Source organism: Chiroxiphia lanceolata, chromosome 7, assembly GCF_009829145.1.
Source record: "Chiroxiphia lanceolata isolate bChiLan1 chromosome 7, bChiLan1.pri, whole genome shotgun sequence".
Lineage (NCBI taxonomy): Eukaryota > Metazoa > Chordata > Aves > Passeriformes > Pipridae > Chiroxiphia > Chiroxiphia lanceolata.
Window position 1 is genome coordinate 30,219,272 of NC_045643.1, and position 18,154 is coordinate 30,237,425.

The following is an 18,154-nucleotide window of genomic DNA, read 5'->3' on the forward strand; positions in this document are numbered from 1 at the left end:
GTTTACAAAACAACTGGGTGCAGATTATCAGAAAGGTGGATACAAAGAAAGGGCCTTCAAGTCCAATGGAACAAAAGTTTCACCTGTAATGAACATGCACACACACAAGCATATATAGATACACAACATATCCACCTGAAACTGATTAATGAACTAAAAGATGAATTGTAAAATGGGTAAATAAAAAGCTGGAGATTTACTGAATTAGAATCCAGTGTATGTATTAAAAATTAGTCAATGTATTCATCAGTTATTATAAAACTTTTTTTTTGCCTGCATAAAGCCTTAATAACAGCATCTCTTTCTCTGCCACTCTCGAATACATTGATCTGAAGGATTGGGGTAGATCATAGGGCAAGAGTTTGAGGATTTTACTCCTCTTTTTGCCACTGATTGATTGTGTTAACAACCAAGGCAAGACAGAACTCTGCTACATTTCACAGTTTCCCTTTTGCAAGTGGGATAATATTTCTTACTAGTTTTGTATAGCAGTTTGGATCTTGGGGAGAAATGCTCTACGTTATTATTTTAGGCCCTGCTTCAGGAAAACATGTATATTTAAATCCTGCTGCTTTAGTGGGTCAAAAGCACCTACTTTAGGCTAAGCTCATATTGATGTGGTCTTTCTGAAAAAGCTGCCCTAAAACTTCTAATTATTTTTATTAAAAATGTAACCCATTGAAGCTTACTTAAAAGATAATTTCTAAAAGAGAAAAGTAGTGAGTTAGTTGCAGCTCAGGATATTGGAGCGTTACCTTTTGTGCTTTATTCAGATGAAAGAGTCATGCAGGAGTACCCATGCCTTTTTGATTAGATGCACACAGCAAACTTTAGGTCCCCTTCAAAGATCCTTGGGCCGTGTGAAGCCAGGAGCAACTCCACATTGTCATCAGAAAAAAAAAATCAAACTCTTTTTCTCAGAGCCTGACTCCTTTGCCCAGCTCCCCCCTCCCATATTTGTATATATTTCGAGAGGAGAGTCAGGTTTAGTTTGTTCATAAACTGCAGTTCCTGGGCGGACCCCACGCACAGCTGGGCTTTAGCGGCTGGATCCGCCTTCCCGGCAAGCCTGGCTGGGAGCCTCGCAAACTCGGGGCTCCGGGCTTGACAGCAGAATCGCAGGAGACTGGCTCCACCGAGGGAAGATGAATTGGTCAAAGCCGTGAAACCGGGTGTCTTGTTGCTAGCGGGATCCAGAAATGGGTTACCGAAGGAGTCCGAGTCTGCTTCCCTTACTGCTGCTTTCCTTTTGTGAGTAGAAAAATGTTTCTGGTTAGGCAATGTTAAGCAACATTCTCTGAGAAGTCATTTATTTTTCCTTCCTCCAGCAAAACAGCTAATCTTTGATTTCTCCCCTGATAGCAATTAGCCAGAGGATTGGAAATAGCTGAGAGTTTAGTAGAATACGCTGCTGCAACTGCATCAGCTGTGTATTGCTCTTATGGCGAAGGGCGAGCGATCTCTTGGTGGAAAGTGCTGCGTGCTCGCTTGGAGCAGCTCGCAGATGTCAGTGTTTACAGTGCAAAAATATATATAGGTCAGCATTACTTGTTGGAAGTTTTTATTTTATTGTGGGAGATTAAAAGCAACTGAAGTGCACCGCTGAACAATCTGGCTTCGACAGTGTCCAGATGTGGTGAAGTTTGCAGCTTAGAACTTTTATCAGACCTGGTTTATGCGCAGAATTAATCGAACTATTAAAGAAGGGAAGAAGTGGGGAGAGGGGGAGGAGAAGTGTCTTTGCAACAACATCTGGTTATTCGGCAAACCTTTCCAGCACTTACGTAAAGATTTCTTTGTAATAAGTGCCCTGTTTCAGTTTTGATAGCACTTCTTCAGTACCGTAGATAAAACCCTCCAGCAGCACTTGAAAATGTGCCCATCCGTGGTTTAACTTTTCTTGTTTATATCTTGATGATTGTTTCATAACAGGGAATGGATTTGTGTATAAATGAGTGTTATATACACATCTCCTAAGTATGTGTGTGTGTCTTTCTGTATATACAGAGCCTACGTATGTGTATACATGCATATGTCCCTATATAGTGTATATTTATATATTTGCATGGGCACTGACACTTTTTAAAGTGAACTCTGAGCAACACAGACCTGTTCCCCTTGCTATAGAAATTTCAAGGCAGCTAGAATTGCTTTTTTCTCCAAGCAATGAAGTAGGAGAATTACAACACCAGTATTTTTGCATCCAAATGAAATAACTGGGGGGCAGGGATCTGTATCTGTATTCGCTTTATGTGGGTCCCCCTATCTACAAGAACAGGGAATAAAAGAATGATCGGTGAGTAGTTTGTGTGTAGGCAAACACAACCCTGGGGGCAACTGTTGAAGCAGAGAGAACCAGATGGGGAGATTTAGGACACAAACTCTGGTTAATTTTTCAAAAAGTTGTGAAGATATATAGTATTCATTATTGTAGATAATACCCAAAAGTATGGTTTGAAATGTAGGATGCTATACCGATAACATCCTGCTAACTTAATTGCAGCTGGAGCAGGAATTACTACAAGGTATTATTTAAAGCACAGTCCTGGGTTGTTTTTGGTAAAAAAGAAGACCACTAATTATCCTTCAGAAATACCTAATTTTGGAGTTATTTAACTTATGGTTTCCTTTTTCTGAAAGGCAAGGTTTTAATCTGAAAGAAGCCAAACCAAAACATATCATGATTACTAAGTTCATCTGAAAGGTTATGTGAGTGATATGATGACAAAATTTGCCTCTGCATGGGAAAAAAAAAAATAAGCCAAGGCTTGCTCTCTGTGATTCAGCTCATCAGTGATAGATGTTTTCTAAGACTACATCCACTTCCCTTGCATTTATGATAAGATTGACCCTACAGTCATGTTGAGACAGTAAAAGTACCCGGGGAGCCCACTTTGCATTGACATTAAAAAAGAAGGGAACAGCAAGTTCCCCAAAGAGACAGAGTATACACATTCAGCTGTTCTTCAAGCAACAAACTATACCAGCTCTCTTTTAAGAGTGACAGTGCTAGCCTGGTGACAGCAGCGAAGTTGCTTCTCTTAGCACAGAGATTTAAGACTTGCCATAGAGAACATGGCTCAGACTCCAGCTGAGCATCTTTAGGAACTTTGCTGCTCTCCCTAAGAGTTTACACCAGGGCAGCAGAGACCCCAGTCTGTGCTCCATGCTGCCTGTCTCTATGCCTTGGATCACCAACATGGTGAAGTGGCCATCACACAGCACCTCTGATCGCTTTTGTCCATACACGATGGAATAAAGGGCTGTAGTCTGACAGACCACTGTATTTCCCTAATTGTCCCCAGCCAGCCCCAGCAAGGCTTCAGAATATCCACCCTTAAACTCCTCCCTGGTGGCAGTGGCTGCTGGAGGGCAGCATTTTTGCACAACTTTCTCAGCAGAAGGTGCAGACAGGAGCTGTAGTTGCACTGCTGCTAGCACAAACCCTCGCACAGGTGAGCAGAGAATCCTTCCAAGGTAGTCCTGGATTTACCCTGCCCGGGACAAAAACAAATACAAGGATCATTCAGAACTGGAAAACTGTCTTATGATATGGAGGACTGAAGGCTCAGTTTGGCCAGGAGGGAGCTGGAAGGTGAGTGAGCCATCTACAGCCAGGTCCCAGGGAGATGCTTTCTGGCAGAGGGCTTCCTCTTCTATGGAGCAGTGGAAAACCAAGATGTACACACTAGAAGCTAAAATGGGGTGCATTTGTGTTAGAGCACAAGACAGTAAAGTTGTTCCAGCAAGTAATTACTCAGGCTGGGGACGTGGTAGATTTTTGTTGCTCAAAGCCTTCAAGACTACAAGACTATCTGCTTGGAACTACAACCTGTACAGCAGCTACAGACTTGATATCAGGATTACTGTATTGCGCACATGGAAACACTCTGGCCTTAAAGTTAAGAATTAGGAGTTTTTCTGCCCTGTTTTGTATCAGTATTGGGAAAGTCTGCCTTGTGCTCCACCTGTTAGGAACAGGACTCACATCTGGATAAGCAGGCATTTGGCTGAACACAGACTCATCTCACAGAGAGGACAACAAAGCACCACAACTCTCTGACTTGTGGAGACAACCTCAAGAGTGTGAGCTAAGTGTCACTGGTGTGACGACAGCTCTCAGGGCGTTAAGAGCCCCAGCAGAGTGTCTTTGGGCATCCAACCTCCAAAAGAGGAGATGAAACTTAAAGTCTGCCAAGGCACATAGGACTTCCATGGCAGAGCGAGCTGTAAGAGAAAGAAGATTTTTGAAATGAGGGGAGGTTGCAGGTCTGCTGCCCCAAGTCTAGATCTCCCAGTTTCTGGGATTTGGGTCTGCTTCCCCATAACTCAGTCTCCTATTAAAATGCTGGTCCACTAAAATATCCTAACATTTTTGCCTAGTCTCCTGGGGTCCCTTTGTCACAGTCCCTCATGGAAATTTGATGGCTCCACAGAAAGTGCATTTGAGGGTTATCTCCTGGTAGATGGTGGCTCTCTGAAGCCATATGCTCTTTCCTGCCTACACAAACTGTTCCCCCAGTGAGCCTCTTCAGCTAAATATATAGAGTGTATATAATTCATAAATCAGGACAGGGAGCTCCAGGGCTGTCAGAAAAACATCTCTGGCTTTTGATCTGCCCAAGAAATCTCTGACCTATCCCAGGCTCCTCAGGCAGCTTGTTCAAGAAGTTGGCTTCCTATTTCTGAGGTCAGCAGAGCTAAAACCAGGGGTCATAGTGCCACCAAAATGCCAGCCCACTCCTTGGGCAGAGGAGCTGTTGGAATTGCACCCCAGCACTAATGTATGCACAATTCAGGAACATGGGGTCAAATGTGAGCTGGTGAGGGGATGGGAGAAGAAACAGGGCAAAGGAGGAGTCACCCTCCATTTCACAGCAAATACATCCTTTTGCAGAAAGGGGCTTTGCAGGTCCAAGGCTGAGCCAGGGCAGCTGAGCCAACCTCTTCTACCACTCTATGCAGCCTGTGGAGGTGGGTGCTGCCTACCCCAGGACACAGGACTGCGGGGTTGGTTGTTACAGTCCTTCTCAAGTAGCACTATGTTCTGCTTTAGTGTTGATTTAAGCCAGCCAAAACACCAAGGAAGAAATTATTCCCTCAAAACAAACCAAGGGGCTGCAAGGGCCCCACATTGGCTGGATGTAAGTAACTGGGTTGGGAGCAGGCAGAGCATCCCACTGCCTGAAGGAGAAACTTGTGTGTCCTACCATGAGGCTAAATAAGAACAAAGCTGGAATAAATTCTCCAGTTAGGAAGTGAAAGGGAAAAACACAAGAAAAACCCTGACAATGCAGAACTGGAGTCCTCTGCAGTGTTGCAAGTGGCAAGAAACTGAGCAAGGAAAACAATGTATTATTTTGAATTCAGCTTTACACTTCTCCAAACCCAATACTACTGTTTCAGCCTTGTGTAACTTAGATTAACTGAAGGTTAAGAAGACTGGCAGTGTACAGCTATGTCAGATTTATGAAAACTGGCATTTCCTCTCCCCAGCTTTTCTCAGACTTGAGACAGGCTGGTCATCATTAAAGCTGCTCAAATCTGTGTTTCGGTGGGGGGCTTTGTGGAGGAAAGTCCTTTTTGAAATATAATTCCACAACCCCAAAAAAACTCCCAAACAAATAAAACCACAAACCAATAGTAAAACTTATGCTTACTGGTGTCTTACTGGTGTTATCACTATTTAATAATGGTCACAAAGACATTTTTGTGTACCAGTAGTAAATAAATTCAGCCAGCTGCAATCATGATACTTGTTACTCCCATTAGAGATGGAGTTCTGGACAGTCGTATCCCACATATTCCCTGAATATGCAGAAAGCAAACACTGGCATTAAAAACAGGTGACTGGGGGGTTTTATTCTGAGAAAATATTCAGCTCTACTGCCTGTACTCCATGGCTTTATATTGTTCCGTGTTTTGTTCTGTCAAGTTTATTTCCTCAGGACATTGTTTTCCTCTCCCCTTAGTGATAACTCTTTGCAATAACATTTGCTTTCTGCCGGGCTCCACAGTGTTACAACTTGCCATAAACTAATGAACTCTCCCATAGATTGTCGTGTTTTCAAGGAAGTGCAACATCTGATCTTTTTATTAAAAAAAACAGTCCCACCAAGGAGACAAAATCAGCAGCTCCCACACACTTTGCTCTTTCACATCCCATGTTTAGAGCTGTGTGCCAAGTGAAAGCCTCATGCTGGAAGGGGCCTCCACGCAGAGGGGAGATAACACCACTGATGGCTGGCTGCCCTATCAAACCTGGGGATTACAGCTACATTATCTCTGTGCTGGACCCCAACTGTGGGATAACATTTCCTTAGGGATCTTCAAGGGGAAGTGAAGGGATGGCTGAAAGCTGTCTTGGCCCTGCTTGCATGCACATCCCTGAATTCAGAGTCAACTGTCATGATCCTGCCTCCGGAAAGGATCTGTAGCGCCCATCAGAGTCTTATTTCTTCTTCATCAGTTGGTTCATCTTTTTACTACAGTCCATGTAGGATTGAAACTCTCCTGCCAGCTGTTGGTAACTGTCAAAATTGTAGGAGAAGTGGGAGTGCCTGCTTATCATGCAATCCCCTCTGCAGCCCATGCTCCCACCAATTACAGCGCTCCAGGACTTACCCTTTCATGGAGCTGTTCCACTGCAGTGTTTTCCTTCCCATTGATAAGCCAGGAACATGCCTGACAAACGACAGCTGATTTATACTACAGCAAATGCATCCTGGCATTGGGGTAATTAATGTGTCCAGCTGTGCACTGCAGCCCGCCAGTCTGTGCTGGATGGGGGCTACCACCCGTGTGAACTCCAGCAGACCAAGGACATGCCTCAACTCAGTGCTACCCGTGACTACACAGGGTTATTTGGATTCAAGACTAAAACATATTTTTTTTAAAGTACCTTTTCAGCGTTTGGACCGTGTGGTTAGAAGCTGTCGTGGGGACCTGATGTGCAGTTCCAGCAGTGGCAGCTGCCAAGTGTCACTTTGCAAAGCCCTGCGCTCCAGTTCCACCCCTGCCACTCTCAAAGCAGGCAACAACTCTCAAAGTGGTTGAAGCAACATCATACTGGACATGCTCTGCCTGTGGGAAGATCTCTTATCTTGCCACGCTAGGGAGTCCAGGACCATCACACACACCCTAATGCGTGCCCTGCACACAAAGCAGTACAGATGAGTTTGTACCAGCAATGGGAACTAGCACAACCATGACAGCCAGCAAACAGGGCTGGTTTATTGCCATGGTCTGGGGTCCAGGCAGGGCTGAGCCCTGAAAAATCCCCTGAGAGCTAACACCGACTGATATCGCTCCAATATCTGAGTCTCTCCTAATCTTTTCAGTTCCTCTAACACCCCTGTGAAGATGTTCACTCTGTGAATAACACTTATATCTTTGCATCTGGGAGGCCCAGAGACATCTGCTGAAGTTCCTGGCTACTAAGAGGGGCCTTTTCCTTAGATCAGCAATGTAAAACCCTGGGATTTTGATACTGATCCCTTCTCACTTCAGCCATCCCAAACCAGAAGGCTTGGCTATGTCCTGCATTGCCATAGTGCACCATGCACCCCATCAGAAAGATGCTATTGCCAACGTGAATTCATGCTGTGTCCAGCACTGAAAATCCAGAGAAGAATTTCTCTTCTTTTCCTGCAAAATTGGTGGCTCAGACCCCTTCCTGGAAACAGTTTTTGGGAGTGCCATGACTGCAAGTGCTTCTGATGTCTTTACAAGTAACACTGGTATAGCTATTTCTTTAGAAAGATCCATTGCTGTTTTCAGGTGGATTGTTTAATAAAATGCTGTCCATGGAGAATGAACGCCTGTGTCCCCAGTGAGTGTTTGACAGAGCAGGTTGCCAGTCAATGCAGCTGGGACACGATGAGGAACATCTGTTTGATGCTGCTTGATAAAACTTCCTGCCTGGGAGACTCTAAATATCAGCATCCAGCATGGAAGAAATGGAATCAACTGCTGTCTTGCTGTGTAAAGCATTTTTTCCATACTAGATCTGTCCCAAAATTAGCCCCAACCAGTTCATGATAGCAAACAAGACCCTTCTTCTTACAATGGGAAGTGACACACAGAGCCATAAGCTTGAGAAGTTGAATGAATCATCCTTCTTCAAATAGACCCAGGGTACAAGCATCCACAGAAATAAGACCAATGGATCCCCTGGGAGCTCAGTTCCTGCCATGTCTTTAATATGTCAAAAGGCACTCGATGGAAGAAAATGGTCGCAGATGTTCCCACCAGAGGCAGAGGCCGTTCGCTTGGGGGTGCGATCTCAGCACACGTTTACTGTGGGTTTGTGTCTTTGCCCTGTGCTCACCTGCTGTAAAACAGCGTCACAAGCCTCTGAGCTTTCCTTTCACCCTCGCCAGGGCTATCAGCTCTGCAACAGGCTGTAGCTTGGGAGGCAGTTCTGGGGCAGAAGTGCTGTTCAGCAATATTCAGACTCACCATGTTTCAGGAGGCGTCCAGAGGCAGGATGCTGAGTTGAAAAGGCAGTGCACTATGCAAAATGATGAGATCTCGGAGCAGAAGATGGTGAATAGAGAACCCACTCTTCATCATTTCCTCCATGTTGGAGGAGCAGCTTTGCCCCCTGCACCTCATCCCCTCCAGCTGTCAAATCTCTCTGGAGGGAGTTGTGCTGCAGCTCTGCCCACTGGCTGGGACTTGTGGGAATCTTCTTCTCCTGCAAGTGGGATCTCTTGAGAGGCATCACAAAGACAAGAAAGCTCCTGTTACTCTTATGTGCAGAGAAAAAGCACTTCAGGCTCTGTCAACAGAGACGTACTTGAAAATTTTTTTCCATACCCGAAAAAAATTCCTTTCCAAACCCCTGCTCCTTCTGCCCTCCTGCCATAGCTCTCTTCTGCTTTAGAAAATGGAAAATGTTCAAGTTGAGTTCAACCCTATTGTGCAGTGCTTTTTGGTAGGTTGCAACACAAGCTCTCTAAAAGATATTTTAAATAGATCAAGAAAGGCATGAAAGAGAAGAACACACCACCTATTTACACGCTAAATGTGGGACACTTATGAGAAGGGAAAAAGTATTTTGTGTCTGTAATCCAGGCTAGCCTCAAGTTCAAGTTCCCTCTGACAGCACAAATTACTTAATTACTGTTAGATCCGATCTAAATGAGGGCAAAATTCAACTCTACATAATAATTTTAGCAGACATAAAGAACTGGCAGTGCTGGTACAAGTTGATGACAGCACATGGATGGAAAATTAACAGAGCATCCCTGCCCCAGCAGCTTGTCACAGAGTCCCTTGCAAGCCCCACTTGATCTGATTCCTTGGGAATCAAAGTAATATATAAATGCAAAAAAATACAAACTAGCCAATCACAAAAAGTCCAACCCAGACATGAAGAGCAGCTCCAGTCTAACGTCTCTTTGTGGGCTCATCAAAGACCTTCTAGCAGATGGCAAACCGAACGTGTGCCAGGAATTTCAAACACTCCTCAGGAAGTTCATCTAAATCATCAGTAAACCATTTGCACTTAAAACAGAGTGAACTCCATTGCCCAAATGTGACCCAGATAATGTTTCTGATGTGTTTACCTATTTGGATGATATCTTTAAATTTCAATTCCATCTATTCACAGAGATCCAGGATTCCTGCAGAGCTTGAAAAATGTACACAAAACTGAATTCCAGAGCATAATATGATGATAATGGTAAAAAAGCCCTGGCTGCCATGCAAGAGTTTTACTTGAATTTGTAGGTTAGACAGAGCTATGCCTGCTACCTACTTGCAGCTCATGTGCTTTTTCTCCTTGGTCATTGTTGCAGCTTTTTAAGTGTAAAAAGGGGTACTCCTCTTTGCAACATCTTCCTGAGAATGAGCTGCAGAAGCTGCAGTTAAATGGGATATAAGATAGACTCTTGGTACCTCTGCAGAAACAAGAGCAACAAAAATTATGGCAACAGCAGTGTGGAGTTGGTTGACTCTTACCTTCTGCCATTCACCTCCCAGTCCTGAAAGTGCTCTAAAATACTCAGCAATTTCTGCAGCAACTTGTGACAAGATGAGCTCAAACGAGCTGCATGTGACCAGGCTGTGACTCCTTCTCCCAAGCAGTGTGGGAGGTGGGAAAAGGGACTTATTTTCAAGAGAAAAATTTAGTCAAAACTGGATCACTGCAAAGTGCTCTTCAAAGGGCTCAAATCTCAGAGCCCTCTGAAAACATGGCATGCAAATCCACCGATATCAGAAGGCACTTTCCACAGGGGATGTGGCAGCTTAACCCTTTGCAGACCCCACTGGCAGCCCATGCACACCATGCCATGACATATGCTAATGCATTGCTTCACCCTGAAAAGCCCCAGACAAGTAGACGTGCTGGCAGAGCTGCTAAAACTACTTATGAACTGCTGAAACTCAGCATTTCCCCACCTCCTCAGACCCTGAATAAATTGCTTTCCATCTGACAAGGAGAAATGGCATGTTCCCATCACACACTGTCTGGGCTGGTGGGAATTGCTTGAGCCATGGGGCTGTGAAGTGATCCTGGTGCAGGTGACCACACAGGACTGCTTGAATACATGGGCTGACCCCTGGCTGTGGGTTTTTTCCTCCCAGACCCAAACTTGTTCTGGCTGTGCTGCTGGCTTGGCTTGCTCTCTCAAGGCTTTTCCAATACAACACGTAGGTAGAAAGGACAGAAAAAGATAGGAAAAATAAAGGAATGGGGTCATAGGTGCAATGAGGGAGACTTATTGCCAGCTGAGGTCTTGGGTTGCACCTTTAGACATAGGATGGCTGTGAAATTTGGATTGTGTCATAGCTCCTCACATCTGACTTTCAAAGCCCAGTCTTTAACCAGCCGCTGCTGATGGGATAAGCACAGTTATTACTGGGCAAACTCACAACTGCTTTTGTCTGCCAGGGAAGTTTGTGCCTGGTGTGGTAATGGCTCTGGAGGTACCGGCCATAACTACACAGTGACCCACAACAGCCAGCACACACTCGGCACTGAAGGAGTGCAAAGTCCACTGTTAAGCTGCTGTCCTGTGCAGTGTGAGGGACTGCTGTGCTAACCTCCTGTCCTGTGCTAAACTTCAACCCTCCCTTGAGCCACCTTTTTAAGGTAGGATGCAGAGCATCCCTGCTCATCTACCAAAGAAGTAAACTAGTCTCCTAGAATAGTGGACAAACCCCTAACTTCCCTGTTTGCTTTGGGACAACTTTGCTCATCTAGAGAGTCAGCACAAGACTGACACCCTCATGGAGCTGTGAACTTGCACTTTCAGGGCTGTCTCATCCTGCCCTTTCACAACCATCATCTGACTCTGGATCATGGCTTTGTGCCATTTTCATGTTCAAATTGCAGCCCAGCAAGTGGCACATGTTCCATGTGGCAAGTGTTCCATGATCGATCAGCCCAGCCAGGTCTGATACAGCAATTCACCTTAATTGGACTTAGCTTCTTGCCCGGGTAAAGCAGGTGCTTGGCTGTCATAGGGACTTACTGAAAAATAATGCAAATAACACACAACCAGGTAACCCCCAGCCACCAACTTTATGTTGATGTTTCAGTGAAGTGTGTTGGTGAAATGGATCCAGAAATACACAAAATTTTCAGGCACTGCTGAATGTTTCAGACACTGAGGAACAACAAATGAAATAGTGCAAGGCCACTACTGTTTTATCCATTCCACATTCCCCCATCCTCAACTCAACAACTCTGGGCGCAAACTGGTGTTAATGGGAAGGATGTTGCCCATAAAACCAGAAAGAAAGGGTTCCTGGGAGAGCTTGAGTTGAGAGTCAAATTTTTGCCTCACCTGATACTTCCAAAGCACAGCAAGGGAGAACATCTTCCTGGTCATGTTGGGCTGGGTCCTACTGGGCTTCAGGACCTCAGGACTTGCTGTGTTTTTCAAACTTTAATGCCAAACTTTCTTTGGCGAATAATTTTCACATTTGAAGGAGTTACCCAGCTAAAAGACAAGCAATAGGCAATAGTAACATGTTTCAAGGGGCAGCAGAAATCCACAAAGTTGCTTTAAAAATGTTTATGTAAAATAAGCTTCATCTTAATAATTTTTGCTTGTAACACACTGTTGTGTTCTATGTGCAATTTTTCCATAACTCTGTTCTAATGGGTTGCATGAGAGCTTGGATGCAAAGTAGCCATGAGGAGATGGGAAAGATCCTCCAGGAATTACTTTGCATGTGGAAATGGATTTCAGTTCAGCCACTTCAGAGCAATTTTTTGTTTACTTTCCACTGACATGAAATCAACCACGATTGCATCGCATGCGGGATTGGTTAGCCAGTTACATAATGCTTAATAAATCCAAGAGAAATAATATAAAACACATCACCCAGTCTGGGAAGTGGAACAGTATCTCAGTCAGTGTCACTAACCCGCCCAGTCCTGGCATTGCCGAAGTATCTGAACCAGCGCTGGGGGGGTGCGGGGTTGTGCTGTTGCATGATAGATGTGATTAGGAAAAATGCTTGCGGCATGTGTAGGAGCCTTGAAGACAGACAGATTGCATGGGCAGACTGTGTGTGATGGTGAGGGTCTATCAAAAGCAGAGGTCACACTCCTGCAGGGAGGGCAGCTCACCCTGTCCCGCAGGGCAAGGCAGGCACGTGCTCGCCCAGCTCCAGCTGTATCTGCTGCTCATGTAAGGTATTACCTCACCCTAATAATTTTCCTCTGAGTACTTCATAAAATCATAACGACCCTGTAAACAGAGAGAGCAAGATTAGGTGATTAATTATTTACCACAGATTATTTCTGCAGTGGCATGTGGAAGAGAGAGAACATTTCACTGGTGGTCCCAGGGGAGTGAGAGGGAAGGGAGGTGACCCAGGTCAGGGTTGCCAGGCTAAACACAAAACTGTGGTGCCCACTTGCACCTGAAAAACGGGGTGTGCAGGAAGACTACAGGTACCTCAGGGTCTGCAGTGCCAGCGCCCTGGCTCTCCCAGGAAAGCTGTCCAGCCCATGGGTGTATCTCTCCAGCCACAATCCACTGCTCTGCACAGAGCAGTTTTTGGCCTCCTTTCCCACATTTCCCTGCCTTCTCTGCTCCCCCGCTTTGCCTCTAGTCCCAGAGGAGACCTGCTGATGTCTTCACCCACGCTGTGGCTAACTTCCAACAGAGGAAAAGCTAGGGATGAAGGGGTTAATTACTACAGGCGCAGCACAAGCCAAGCCTGTAAGTGACTCCCTATTGCTATTTCGAAAAAAGGCTGCCTGGAAAGGGAAAGGAAAAAAAAAGAAAGAGAGGTTTACTTTACAGCCATCATTATTTCATCTGCAGAGTTTATACAATGGAAAATAAAAGCCAGGCTACGCGAAGTCGAATCATTTCTGTTTCATTAATGGTATGGAAATCGTTTTGTTTTTATAGGGGAAAAACAAATGTGAACTTGATGTGTGTGTGCGCGCGCACATGCAGCTCCCTTCATTGCAAAGGGCAGAGCAGTGAAATCCAGAAATAAAAAATGACTCAGAGGCCGTAGGATCTATGAGTCAGTTGAGCTGCTGTTGTTTTTAAACACAAGTGAGAGCACGGTATGGCAAATAATTGCCCCTGCAGCCTCCCCACCGCAGGTGTCCAGCCCAGCACAGCCCCCAAGCTGGACATCAGCTGGACCCGGGCTCAGCACCCCTAGAGCCCCGGGATCCAGGCAAGTGCCCTAAGGGATGGAGCAGGGGCTGTCCCTGCAGGAGCAGCTTTGGGGATCAGAAAGTGAAATCTGGGAAGGAAACTTGAGATCCTGACAAGTGGATGGAGGAGATAAGTGGCTCTATGGGCAGACAGAGGAGCCCTGTCTTTGCCCACAGGTGGAGACATCAACTGACCGAAATCAAAGGGAAACTGCTCTGACCAAATTCTCCCTGCCAAGTGCCAGGAATCACCTCGCTGGCCCCTGGCACTCCAACTTAACTGGATGCTGCCAGCTTTGTTGAGGTGCAACCCTGGGATATGTCTATATGAAATGTCCTAACACCCCAAAAGCAGAGTCATTGTGCTGACGCATAGAAAACTTGTGAAAGGGACCCAAGAAACGTCAGAGATTACCAAAGCAGAAGTATGGACAATAATCTGCAGAGCTCATCTCTCCCCGGGGTGAAGTTAGATCATGATGTAATTTAAGCGTCTGAAGGAGATTGGAGGAGCCTGCTTGGTACGATCCATACCCAATTTACTTTGTAATGGGACTAAGCAGTATTTGCTAAACACTTAATTTAAAGGGATATTCTCACAAACGAAAAATAAGTGGTGGAATAAGTCAGTTACCAGCCTGTTTGAAGAAGGTCCAAGCGAACAAGAAATGTATACTGCATGTCTTCCTGGCACTGGGAAGCACTGATGTCTAATGCAATCAAAATCAGTCCTCTTTTATTCACCAGGAAACATTTCTGGCTCATTCCTTGCTCCATACTGTACTCTGCCAAGTACAGTATTTATAATACAGGGAGATGTGGGACCACATACCTGAGGGCAGAGCCTGGTCCTCTTATCCGAAGGCAGCCCGTGTACTGCTGGGTTTCCTGGCAGACCCAGTGGCTTGTGCCTTGCAAAGGCAGAAAATAGGATAATAAGTTTTTTCAGCTCCATTTGGTCTGCTCTATCTCTCCTATGAAGATAAAGAGTAAAACACATGGCTGGAGAAGAACAGCCCAATACTAAAAACGTCTTTGGTTCAGCAGCAGAAAGTAGCACCAGACCTCAGCACTGGAGAACAGAAGTATGCTGGAGGAAACCAAGCTGCTTCCGAAATAAAAGTACAGCATTTTGAGGTCTGGTTCTGGGGAGATTCTGCAGCACAGCAGGATGCCACAACAAGACCAGGCACTTTCCAACAGCTCAAGCTGGACCTGACTGCAAGAAATATGGGACCTCTGATAAACAGGTCATGCCGGGCAACTGCAATGGGAGCTTCTGACCCTGTATTGGATCTCCTGCCAATAAGGACATAGGCATTACTCTGATGGCCATTCATGGCACTGGGTGTTGCTTCGTGGAGGAGGCAACTCAAGAGTAATATGCTGATGGAGAACACCAAGGACCTGATGCTCTCACATGGGTCAGCGAGAGAGCAGAGCCCATCAGCTCTGCTGTTGGTTTAGTATTAAAAACAAAATACTGCATTTATAAAAGGGAAGGAATTTGTTTGTTCTCATAATAATTTTATGAGAGGCTCTGTTATTGCGTAGTTGTGTCATTACCCGTGGATGAAAGCCCAAGGTAAAGCCTAATCCTAAACTTGGCGGCAGACAAAGGACTAGCCACTGATCCCAGGCTCACCAAGGTGGGAAAGCAGGTCCCAGCGCAGTCTGGATTTCCATCAGGACACCTACTCAGATGTTTCCAGGAGCAATATGTCTGCAGGATCAAGGTGGAAGTGCTCCCCAGTCCTGCATTTTCGTGTGTTGCTGGTTAGAGAAAGCTGCAGATCACCTCAACTAATCTCTGTGGCCTTAGTCTTCTCCAAGTGCAAAGCCTGGGGATTACAGGTTAACTGACCTGCACGGAAAACATGATGCAGAGAGCTCCCGGAGCCACCACAGTAACAGCAAGCTGGGCAGCCCTCTGTGACTGCTGAGTTAGTGTCAGCCCCATTCTGGGGTACTTGGAGAAACACACAAAAGAGGGGCTACATAGAGCATTTATGACTTGAAAATTATCAATTTTTCTTTGTCATTGAGAAATACAAACAATGTAAGGGTAATTATCATGGCAAGACAGAGCATAATCTGAAAGTTGTATAATGGAGGTCCTGGGTGGCAGAGGCCTTAGTCCCCTTCCACCTTGGGAAGGGGAAAGCTGGGGATCTCACGCCAAGCACCTTTCCTTAAGCCTGCATGGTGTTTAGGTGTTCTGAAAAAGCATGTCAGGGAGAATACGTGAGAACTGAAAGTGTTCATTGCCTGCACATGCCATTGCTTGGACTACAGAGCACTTTCTCCTGTGCTATAACAAATGCACTGTGAGTGCATCTCCATGCACCCCAGGCTTGCTCCTTAGTGATTTCCTCTCCATGGGGGCTGCAGCATGCAGAAAGCTGGAGCCAGAGTGGATGACCTACCTGCTCTCTGGGAATGCACTGGTAGAGAGGAGCTTACAAAAGCCCCCTGCTGTATTCTTACAGCTGCAGTAAGAGCAGCTGAGCCCCTGGCAAATGAGCAAAGAGCTCATCTGTTGGGGGCTGACTACTTCTGTGGCTGCAGTATGGGACTGGCATGAAATTCCCTTGGAGAGCTGTTTTCAATGACTCTTTTATGGGGAAAGAGGATGGGTTATTGATTACAGCAGTGGTGCTTCGATGGGCTTTGCAGGTGGCCAAGCAGAGAGTGTGAGCAATGAGAGGTGGGAGGGCTTCCCCGACACGCATGAAAAAATATCCCGGTGTCCTTGGGTGGTGGTATCACCCCCACTGCTCTTGCAAGAGAGACATAGGGACTTCTGGCGTCATTTTTTCTTTATTTTTTGATCTGAAAATCATCTCATATGCTCTCAGTAACCTCTCTGGGGTCCCAGTTATAGATACCAGAAGATTTGATCCTGCTGTCATGCACAGGAGAACAAGCCTTCCTATTGATGGTAAGCCAAGCTCGCTGTGAGCCCACCTATCGGTGACTTCAAACCATCTTTCCAACTGTTGTTCCACAGTAACTTTGACTAACTGTACTATTTATTGGCTCACATCACATCCTTATGGCTTCAATTTATTTTTGGAAAACTCAACCCACATTTAATTAGTTTATAGTTTGTTCCAAGTTTTGCTTATCCAGATTTTTTTTTTTTTAGCTTTTTTTTTCTTGAAGTTTGTATTTTGATGTTTAGCATTTGCCTTGGCAACATCTGGAATCCGTTTATGGAAGTGTATTGTTACTTTTACTGCTCGTGCAGCTTTATTAAATCATCTGACTATTAATATTGAAAGTGTTCATCTGGGTCTAATCAGGGCCAAGATGAGTGATGTGGCAGTTAAATTGTACCTACGAGCTAATGGTTCAAGGACACAAAGTCCTGAAGAAGCTTGTAGTGGGCTTTGTGCTCTTCTTTTAACTTCCTAGGAGAAGAATGAAGGGGGGGCGAGAAAAAAGAGATATTCCTGCTCTGACCTTTCTTGCAGAGCAGATAACAGAATCACAGCCTGAGCTAGTTTAGAACAATTTGTCTCCAAAGAATTTTGTCCGGTTACCACTATATTTCTGGATCTTGTTTCCATATTTAACTCTTTCATCTGCCCTAGCTTCTTCATTGCACAGCACAGGCGACTGCCAAGTCAAGATCCCCACCAGACGCAGCAGTACAATATTGGTGTTTTGCTCTGAGATCTCGAGTAAACCCTTGACACAAATAAGTAAATAACGTATCTGGTAGGCATAAATACACAAATAACAAACCTCATCCTGTACCAGCAGCATCCACAATCTGGATTTGTCCTTTCGCTGCTCCTCTGCAGGGCCCCCAGTTATCCCTGGGTGATGGTGCTGAGCCCACAGTCCTGCACAAGCCTGCTGCAAGCACAGCACGAGCCGTGGCATGGATGGGTTGAGCTGAAGGGCTGAAAGAAGAACTATGGCAGCGGCACCAGTAGAGCATAGACCTGGCTGTGATAGGACTTGGGTTTGGGAGGGGGAAACCAATTTACCTTCAATTCCTTGTTCCCATGTAGAAACACCAATGGAGTTTGTAGGGCATAGTGGCTGCCACTGTAGGTTGAGAGCTGCACACAAATGCTTGGGCTTGATTTCTCTCCCACCCCCAAAACTCTCATCCTCCGGAGGAGTTTTGCCTGAGACTCTGCAAACTTTGCCCCGGCAGAGCGAAGTGGGAAGTTGAGGGCAGTTCATGCTGGCTGCAAGTGCTTCAAATCTCAGCTGAAGCCATGGTTTTGGTAGCTAACCCTTGGATGGATGCAGGGCATTGGATCTATTGAGATCACCCACAAAATCACAAGGCACTTCAGCAGGGTCACAGAAGCCCCCTGGATAGGGGGATGCTGAACAAGAGGTTGTGGGCAACATCTTTACCCACTCTGCTCTCAGCTCCCCCACCACCTGGCACAACATGAACACTGCTGAGCTGCACTTTAAGCCTGGCATGGGTCACTTAACCCAAAATTTCCTCCTTCCAGCCTTTAGATGTAACAGGCTTTTCCGCTA

The 18,154-nt window shown here is 45.5% G+C and overlaps 1 protein-coding gene across 1 annotated transcript in view; it reads left to right on the top strand.

Annotated features, from left to right (window-relative positions):
* The first annotated feature begins 1,034 nt into the window (after positions 1 to 1,034).
* LOC116789350 (TGF-beta receptor type-2-like) overlaps positions 1,035 to 18,154 on the top strand; it is a 31,413-nt gene continuing 14,293 nt past the window's right edge. Inside the window, exon 1 of the mRNA XM_032693094.1 lies at positions 1,035 to 1,251. Coding sequence (XP_032548985.1) covers positions 1,200 to 1,251 — 52 coding nt within the window. The 5' untranslated portion in view covers positions 1,035 to 1,199. The remainder of the gene's footprint in view (positions 1,252 to 18,154) is intronic.